This window comes from Brienomyrus brachyistius, chromosome 9, assembly GCF_023856365.1.
Source record: "Brienomyrus brachyistius isolate T26 chromosome 9, BBRACH_0.4, whole genome shotgun sequence".
Classification (NCBI taxonomy): Eukaryota; Metazoa; Chordata; class Actinopteri; order Osteoglossiformes; family Mormyridae; genus Brienomyrus; species Brienomyrus brachyistius.
The window spans coordinates 13,139,864-13,149,860 of record NC_064541.1 but is presented as its reverse complement, the minus strand read 5'-3'; the positions used below and the strand labels follow the sequence as shown (position 1 = coordinate 13,149,860).

General features: G+C 46.7%; 1 protein-coding gene across 2 annotated transcripts; it reads left to right on the top strand.

Annotated features, from left to right (window-relative positions):
- Positions 1–30: 30 nt before the first annotated feature.
- Positions 31–6,963, top strand: decr1 (2,4-dienoyl CoA reductase 1, mitochondrial). 2 transcript variants are annotated; one of them, XM_049024195.1, is made up of 10 exons: positions 31–346; positions 750–952; positions 1,221–1,278; positions 1,523–1,609; positions 1,755–1,902; positions 4,535–4,634; positions 5,717–5,789; positions 5,911–6,057; positions 6,383–6,445; positions 6,582–6,963. In XM_049024195.1, exons 1-10 carry the CDS (start codon positions 269–271, stop codon positions 6,639–6,641), a joined length of 1,017 nt encoding a protein of 338 aa, XP_048880152.1. In that variant the 5' UTR covers positions 31–268; the 3' UTR covers positions 6,642–6,963. The 2 variants fall into 2 exon arrangements, with proteins under 2 accessions (XP_048880152.1, XP_048880153.1); XM_049024196.1 differs by having other exon boundaries at positions 42–346; positions 753–952.
- Positions 6,964–9,997: the final 3,034 nt, after the last annotated feature.

Below are 9,997 nucleotides of genomic sequence, written 5' to 3'. Positions count from 1 at the left end.
CAGTGGACTAGTATTCCGTTTTTGCACTCGCCCTTCGTTTGAATTGCCTGCCTCGGTCTAGGAAAACCGTAATTTCCAGTCCTGAATTCATGATTTGTTATGTTTGTTAGTGATTCATAAAATCTTCCCAAAAACACAATGAAGGTGGGTGTAATACACGAAAAAGTGGGTGGTGCGTGTGATAAGCAGGACGGTCAGCCAATGAGGACAGACCCCGCTTAACATACAAGATCCAAAGGCAGTAGGGGAAAGGTTACGTGTTAATAACATGGCGTGGACACTAGTGCGGGGGGCGAAAAAACTTGGAAATCTGGCATTTCCATTAACGTCTGCTGTCTCTAGAAGGGTGAGATGAATTAACTTTCCGAATTCCAGTGCAAAATGTGCTGTATTGAAACTTCGCTTGAACGAAAATTTCAAAAACTTGAAAGCTAGTTAGTAGTCATATTGTTGCCGTGTTACCAGGACTTGTTATATTTTGGTGTTTGCTCGCCTAAATAGGTGGCTGTCATCTGCTATTGTGCATTAAGAACAGCATGACTAAACTTTAAGTTTTGCCGGTCGGTCACATTTTAAATGCATTTACCGTGATGTCTTGCACACTTCACGCTGTTTTGGAATGTTGCAGTGCAAAGCTAAAAAACAGTCCAGCAAATAAATCAATAATGCTAATACTAATGATGACGACGATGGCTAATGGAATGAGACGCACATGCCAGCACGGTGGATTTACCCCGTCCTTCTTAAAGCAGCTGCTGCGCGATGGGGGCGGAGCTTTGCTGCAGGCTGGTGGCTCGCAGGCTGCCTTCTTCCCCCCGAATGAAGGGGTGATGCTGCGGCCAGACGCCTTCCGAAATAAAGTGGCCTTCATCACGGGAGGGGGCACAGGCCTGGGCAGGGGGATGGCCGGCACGCTGTCGGCTCTCGGTGCCGAATGTGTCATCGCCAGCAGGTTCTGCCTTCGCCGCTTTTTAAGCATCATTAGCAGTAGTTAATACCCGCTATACAACATATTAACATATTATACTCACATGCCAACGACATTTAGTCCTTCAAATCTGTTGCCGTAGTGGTTATGAATAGTATAGTCTTTGGAATGTTAATTACTAGACATTCACCCTGTATGCGCTGCATAACTGCGCACCTGCTTTTAGGTATTTCATATGATACTCTATTATCTATCTAACTAGTAATTAACCGGTTTTTGTGTTTGTTATTAGAAAGCTGGATGTTTTAAAGCAAACTGCAGAGGAAATATCAAAACAGACAGGAAATAAGGTAGCAGTTCTGACAATTCACATACTTTTCTTGCTGTTTTTGGTCCCACCTTTCGTTTGTATGTTATTTGAAATATTTCAGAATGCCAAATCATCCATCTTTCATAGCTGTTATCGAGCATAAGGATCACAGTGATGAACCAGCCCTCATTTTTCTCTCGCTGCTGTCGCTTACACGATAACAGGCAGCTATTTGATTTGAAATGAGACTGCGAGAGAGTTCTGTGAGGTAACTGTGTCGGCAGGTTCACGCCGTGCAGTGTGACGTGAGAGACCCGGCGTCGGTGGAGGCTGCGGTCACTGAGCTGGTCGGCGTTGCAGGTTTGCCGGATGTACGTGGGGGTGAAATATTATAACACTCTTGATTTTCAGTCAAGCCTTAATTCTGTTAGTTGTAGAGTTATCTATAGTAGTCCTCTGTACTCTGTTCATCCTGCTGGTGTGGTGTGTTTATTGCGTTGTCCCCCCTCCTAAAAGGTGGTGATAAACAACGCTGCTGGAAACTTCATCTCTCCCTCAGAGAATCTCTCTCCCAACGCCTGGAGAACAATAACGGACATTGTCCTGAACGGCACTGCGTACGTGACACTGGAGGTCGGGAAGCGGCTGATAAAGGCCGAGAAAGGTAAAGGGTGAATGGGAGATGTTCCTCTCACTGTCTAGTAAACAAATGGCAACTTAATACATTTTCCTGTCTCCGTGGGAGCAGTTTGAGGAATGTGACAAGGAATGTAAAAGACATGCATTTGATTTACCACTAGGGTGAGTAAAGAGCCTGATTTGCTAGCATTTGTCAAAAATCTATGTCTTTTTATATATACATATATCCATCCATCCATCCATCCATTTTCCAAACCGCGTATCCTATTGGGTCGCGGGGGGTCCGGAGCCTATCCCGGAATCAATGGGCACGAGGCAGGGAACAACCCAGGATGGGGGGACAGCCCATCGCAGGGCACACTCACACACCATTCACTCACACATGCACACCTACGGGCAATTTTAGCAACTCCAATTAGCCTCAGCATGTTTTTGGACTGTGGGGGGAAACCGGAGTACCCAGAGGAAACCCCACGACGACACGGGGAGAACATGCAAACTCCGCACACATGTGACCCAGGCGGAGACTCGAACCCGGGTCCCAGAGGTGTGAGGTGACAGTGCTAACCACTGCACCACCATGCCGCCCCCATATATACATATATATCAACATAATCTATATTGCACACATACATAAACACACATCTAAATATATATACAATATACACACACATTTATATGCAGACGCTGCTCCACTTACGATGGGTTTTTGTTCCGATGAACCCATTGTAAGTTGAAAATATTGTAAGCCACATAAGACATGATAAATAAGTAAGCCTACGATACATCGTTAAACACTGTGCGAGTGTTTATCGCTACAGTGACTGGAAACGGAGCTGCGTAGATGCCGTCCTCGCCCGGCATCGGTCGAAAGTATCGCACGGCACATCGGTAGCCAAGGAACTGATGTAAATTCGAAGTTGAGTCCGATGACTCCTTAGCGTGCATCGCTGTCACACCATCGGAAAGTCAAAATACTTTTAAGTCGCACCGTGGTAAAGCAAAGAGCATCTGTGTTTATCTGCATGTAAAACTGTAGCCAGAGGGCAGTATAGAGCTGTGTCTGCGATAGCTGCATTTTAATAATGTCACGGATTGGGGGTCAATGCAGCCAACTGATGTCACGCTGAAAGCAAGAAAGGTGGCGTGTCCAAGCTGTGTTGATCTTGGCCTCACTCTCCCACCCTCATCAAGCTTCCCTGCCTGTGAGTGAATCTGAATGTAAGCGGATTGTGGGGCCGTGTTGGATCGCAGCTCCCGCCTGGGTCACCCGGATGCCCCGCCTCACCTTGGCTGCCGCTGTCCTGCATTATCACTCATCTGACTGTCTCACGGCACGTCTTGGGAAGGCGACGTGTCCACAGGGGGGTTAGCAAATCTTTCCGTGTGTCCCCACTGCGTCATCTTGCATGAATGCCAGCCAGCAGGGGGCGCAGCCACTGCAGGCGTCTTTGCCATCTGCGTGCTCTGCGCCGTTCTGTGTTTTCGTCTCTGTTCGGAACTTGGAAAACGCCGAGAGTGCTGGCGGTGCCCGTAATATACAGTTATATACGCCGGTCAGTTTGCTTTTCATTTGCTTTGTTTTGGCTTCTCCGCAAAATGCAGAATTTTCCAGTGATGATTGGAATTAGTGGTTTGTCTGGGCCATGTCTGATGGGTCCCTGCTTTTTAAGGTGGCGTAGAAAGAGCCTTGACTTGTGATGCTGAATAACTGTAGAATGTCAGACGTTTCTGAACCTGGGTGATAGAAAAGTCTCACCTGCCCAGCACTGGAAGTTCTAGACCATTTCAACTAGGGGCCGGTTTGTCTGTTGGGGTGGGGTGGGGGGGGGGCAGATAAATTTGGCTGGCATTAGTGTCCTCCATGTATTGCTTACACTCGATTGCCAGCATTAAGAAGCAAAAGACAATTTTGGAAACCGATGTTATTTATGCAGTGGTTTGCAGTTACATTTTTCACTTTTTACGAATACGTAACTCGGTCTAAACAAGAAATTAGAGTGTCTTGTTTCCACAAGCTTGATTATTTTTTTCGCTCATTAACTTCTCTTTTTACAGACTGAAGCGACTCGACCACCCAGCGCACTGCATTAGGACTCCGTACTTTTGTGTTTCTCCTGTTCACAGCACACAGAATTTTAGCCCACATATATAAATGTACTGCGATGGGCTGGCCCCCCATCCTGGGTTGTTCCCTGCCTCGTGCCCATTGCTTCCGGGATAGGCTCCGGACCCCCCGCGACCCAGTAGGATAAACGGTTTGGAAAATGGATGGATATATAAATGTAATAATATAAGTAATAATACATTTCTTTCAGACCAAGGTAACATACGAATTTGGGGCGACCGTAGGGGGGCATGCATGTAGTCACAGTGGCCCTGCCCCTCCCAGAACAGCCCCTGCTACACAGCGTTATGAGCTTCAGTCTCTAACTAAGACTGTGTTGTTCTATGTCCCGTACAACCGGTGTGTCACTTCTAAATACCCCAGATCCTGTTGTAATTTACAGTGCGATGTATGTTTGGGTGCTGTTCCCCGGTACCTGACACTTGGTGTTCCCTGGTGTTGAGCATTAATCATACCCATTAACTCTTAAAGCAGCCCCTGACCACACGCATCCCTCCTGCTGCCTTGTGACCTGATCTTGTATTTGCAGGCGCTGCCTTCTTGGCCATCACCACAATTTATGCTGAGAGCGGCTCTGGATTTGTGGTGCCCAGCGCTGCCGCCAAGTCCGGGGTGGAGACCCTGTGCACGTAAGGGTCTGCAGACATGGATATATGCAGCCTGATGCTTACCCACACGGCTCAGGATTATACACCTGGCTTAAAGTTAGAACCGGGAACATCTTGCAGATTTTCAGCCGTTCCACACAACCTGTCACTAATGCATACTTTGGCTTGTCTTTTTGGCTCGCTGGCCAGTCTGTGCCAAGTTCTGCTCGACCGTACACATGCATAAGCTGATTGAGCTGGGCGTGTGTGCTGTGCGTTATCCACCAGCTTATCAGCATCTGGCCGTTTGGTGTGTCTTCTTGAAGATGGGCAGGATTGTCCTCAAGGGCACGATTGAATTAGTTACTAAACTGATGATGGAAAAAAAAGTTAATTTTTAATCTTGCTGAAGTTTTCCAAGATCTTTTGAGTTAAATGTTAATCAGTTTTTTATGAATTCACCTTGGTGCTGGCGTGTTATGGAAAGAAAACTTTGAGCTCATAAGTAAAGAGGGTGGCACAAATTTACATCCGCAGTCCACCGTATGTGACGTCGAATTCCAGCAAACGGCGCAGCTGCCCTTGAGGTGGATGTTGAAGGTCAGGCCATGTTTTCCCTCCCAGCTCAGGGCTTGGGGTCGCTTCCTAATAGACCCCTTGTCCCACCCATATCCAGGGCCATTGTCCCGTAATGACGTTACTCTACAGGAGATCATTCACTTGAGAAGAGAGAATAAATTCGTGGCCCCTTGTGACGCTGTGGAAATTGATTGAAAGGCCCCTCTTTTTTCTACGTTGGCCGGTTTGCTGATGTGCCACTGACTACTGAGGTGCAGTAATTGAGCGATTTCACAAATCATAAATGGTTTTATTCCCTTTATTTAAGAATTACTGCCCCGTTAAGGGCTTCAGTGGATTTGTGGAGGGAGGTATTTTCAGCTCGGTGCCTCTAGCTCACCCCTGCCTCACTGTGCAGGAAGAGTGATGAATGTGCATTAAATGGGCCGACTGCTGTTTCTGCGGGACCTTTCAAGGCGTCGGTGCCGTTTAACGAGAAATCGACAACACTTTGTTCACTCGTGCCCCGCCGCTCCGACTATATTCCGTTTTTGGTGCCCCCGCAGGTCTCTTGCAGCAGAGTGGGGGAGGTACGGCCTGCGGTTCAATGTGATTCAGCCTGGGCCCATAAAGACCAAGGTTGGTTCTGCAGTTTATTTGCGGTTATTGTCCACAGGAGAAATGAATGTGAATATGTTAGCTGTTATGTCTGGGAGAAGTTGACTGAAGTGATGGTTTTATTGATCGGTTGTCGATGCAGGGAGCCTTCAGCCGACTGGACCCAACGGGGGTGTTTGAGAAGTCCATGATAGACCGGATCCCAGTGGGCAGACTGGGGACCCCTGGGGAGATCGCCAACCTGGCAGCGTACCTCTGTAGCGACTACGCCAACTGGGTGACTGGAGCGGTACGCGCCCCCCTGCCTCCCCACTGCCCCGACCCTGGACTTTCTGTAACCTTGACTACAGCAGTGTGCTCTGGCTGGCTATCTCAGAGGGCCTCTTAAATTTCAGCTGCTGAGGAAAGGTCAGGTAGAGTCGTGAACTTGAGGATTCAACACGCACACACGGTTTACTGCATGTGTGGCTTATAAAAGACAGCGTGTGAAATATGCCATAAATGCTGGTTTCTGTGATTTCGTCACCTTGCGGTCGGGGTGGTTTATTACTCGGAGCAGTGCTCTTTGCCATTGTGCTGAGTGATTTTTGCTGAACATTTGTTTCCATTTCCAGATCATTCGAATGGACGGTGGAGAGTTCGTGTCAATGGCTGGCGAGTTCAATGACCTAAAAAAGGTGAGCTCGCTGTATATGTATATATGTTTTTTTTTTTTTTTTTTTTAATCTTATCTGGCACCCTCCCAACACGTCCACATGGAGACACTTTGAAGCCGCCTTCAGCTCACGTATGAAAGATTTCTCTCCTTCATAGGTCACCAAGGAACAGTGGGCCATGATGGAAGCCATGATCCGGAAGACCAAGGGCTCTTAGTGCCTTATGAAGTTGCCCCAGATTCTCTTTGCAGGACCTGTAGGACACTAGTCTACTTAATGGACCCCAAGCAGTAATATTCAGTGTGTTTCCTGCCTCACATTTCAGTCCAGCTGTTAACTGCCTCAGTTCAGATACTCTGATTAAATTCTCCCCGTGAACTTCTTTTGTTTGGAAAATCTATAGAAGATTTAATTTCATGCCTGAAATCTGAAAACAATGAAGCCCTCTGATTCTAGCTCACATGCTTTTAAAAATGCATGTATGATACACATGAATGTATTTGTCCCTTTGTGAGAGAGTAAAATGTACTCAAAGCTAATGGATTGTGCAGTATTTTTTTATTCCGAAGGCTCGTTGCTTGAGAGCACTGACTGATGAAATGCTAATTAGTGCTGCTTTGTTTCAAGGTTGAAAACAAATTCCATAAGATGGATCGAAAGATGGTGTTTGCCTCGGATGCCGTTTGGTGTTTCTCTCTGCAGCCTGTAATTAATTAGTACGACTCTTTGGTTAGCAGAGTATAACGGTTCAATCAGGTCAAATTTATTAGAAGGTTACTTGCAATAAAACCAGTACAGCCTGAAATCCAGGACTCGAATGCTTGACTGTAGCACCACAGCCTGCCTTTGCAGCACTTCCCCTGTGAAACCACAGGTGTAGACTGTCCTAAACACTCATGTCACCCATGAAGAGGTCAGGCAGTCTCATCTTGATGCACCGGGTGCTTTGAACAGCAGGTGACAATGTTGCTTGGTCACTGTCGTCGGCTCTCTGGTGCTTTACTCATCTCCAGCGTGAAGCGACCTCAGAATGCAACATGCGCCACCTGAGAAGTCAGTCAAAGACCCAGCAAAGCTCATTTTAAATGAGTTCTCGAGATGTTAGGATTATATCAGCCTGAAGTGCGGTCTGCATTTCTATCACCTCTCCTCTTCCATCAGGGCACATTTAGTGCAAATACACATCCTGAAGGGGTGACATCTTGCGGCGCTGTGTCGGAAAGGTGAGTCCCCGATGTTAACCCCATGGCGCCTTGATAAACGCACGGCACCCTTGATCCGCCGTCATGGCGACAACACGCACTCGTGGCATTGCTAGTGAACCTGCAATTCACATTAAAGTTTCACAGGTATAAAGGGCGGTTGTATAACAAGCTTTCTACTCGGTTACTAATGCTGATGCTGGATGCGTGATGTTGCATTCTGGGTGTTAAGCTTCTAGACTGTACGACACGGCCTTGAACTTTGAGATTCCATGGCGGGATGCAGCCTTCAGCTTGAGGTGTCGAGGTTTAAATTTTATCAGGGTCTGTCTGGGAATACTGTCCCTGGGTCATTCGTTCCCTGCATTCCTGTTCCCATCGATAACTTCACAAAATTGACAGTGAGGTCCGTTTATTTGTCATTTTATGATAAATGAAAACTAATTTCCTTTCCATTAAAATTTCACATTTTGCCAGTATGTTTCATTGGGAAGCCTCATGACGGCAATGATCGTACACGCAAGCTTTCCTTAAACTGATACCGGATACTAGTGTGTGTTTCCAGGCCTCTGTGGTTAATATGGCTGTATTTCTGTACGTAGGAAGAGGAATGAGAAACTCCATACTTGACTGTTGGTAGGTACATTTCAACCCACAGCCAGGATGACTGTTAGAAGGTAGTTGAATGGTTGCATTTTAAACAATGTTTTAGTGTGGATTTGTTGCCAAACAGAACAGATTCAGATGAGCCTTTGGATGGAAACATTGCTTGTCCAGCACAGAGGGAAGTTCTGGAAAGAAGCAGCTGTGAATGGATCTGGTCATTCTGAGATCCAGTCATATTCTAACGCTGATGCTTTCTGGAAACGGTCCAAGTGATCCCAACGTGATCATTTAAAAAGCTATTGAGGCAAAGTTAAGTATATTAATATCACATTGCGCTATTTTGTGTTGTTGCGGCTGAACGGCGTATATTTCTGCGAATGCATGTCCTTCCCTTCAGTTTTACGCTCTCTGCTCTCTCTCGCGAGCGCGTTTCTGTGGCCAGCCTTACGTCCTCCTCAGGGCCGTGAACAGCCCTCCTGCATACGCCTGATAAGTTCCCGCTAAGCGACACGCCAGCGACAGCACCTGAGCCAAAGCAAAGAGGCCGCTTCCCCCATAAATGAATGTGGCACCGACACGCAGGTCAACAGCGCTGCAGTCACACAGATAACCAGTCCTTATATATGTAACGGCTCAGTGGTGGGGTGGGGTGTGTGTGTGTGTGTGGGGGACAATTATATGATAAGATCTTTCTGTGTTATAACGTGGCCAGCCTTGGTTACAGCTTCATCATCACCATAAGGGGACTTTATCATACCCCCCCCCCCCCTCGTCAGTATTGTTGGTCTTACATTTATTGCAGTTCACCCTGCCCTTATTTTGGTAGAACACGGTACGTGTTAAGGAGAAAGGTTGTCAAGATTAATTATCATTTGCATTGCAATGGATAAGCAGAAGTATGTACATTTTTTTGGCTGATAAAGCAAAATTTTCTTTTGAAGACTTATTTTTATCCTGCCGCTGAATAGTAGGATGACAGTGGGAAGCTGGCATGGAAGATAAAGGGAGATCTGTAGTGGTCTCTTATAATATATAACTTATGGTGTTTCACTGTCTGGTTATTAATGATGGTACATTTTCCATTCTGCACCCGACCATGTGCTCCTCGGATACGCCCTCCCCCCCTCCAGGCTGATGGCTCCCCCCCTCCAGGCTGATGGCTGTCTTTGCTGCGTCGCCAGTGATCAATCACCAAGAAAAGTAAGGAGCTTGAATGTATTAGTGTGCTAGAGTAGGAAACAATGAAGTTTTTTGTGTATGTCAAGGATTCGGGGGTGGGGGGGGTGGGGGGTATCCCAGGCAAAGTCACACCCCTTCCACAGGCGCCAAGCTGAAAAGTCCACCCCCCCCCATCCCGCACACACATATATCCCCCCCAGGGAAATAAAGGCACGGTCAGTGAATGAAACAGGACAGAAGCAAATAGCAAGGTCTGTGAGCTCTGTGTGAATGAGAAGTACAGCTATCACTCTACTTGACCGCTCACAAAAATAATTACACTTTTACAGTGGTTGGTGTTTAATTACGTTTTGGAGCAGTGAAGCACCATGTGCATTTTTCAATTCCTAATTCCACAGTTTGTCCTTCAGGCACCCATCACTCTGACAAGTGTGTGTGTGTGTGTGTGTGTGTGTGTGTGTGTGTGTGTGTGTGTTATTGCAACCCTCAGTAATGGAGGGAAAAACTTGCCCGGGAAAAATAAACGGATTGACGAAAATATAGTATGAAACACCAAAGCAGATACTTAAAACATCACACACAAAAG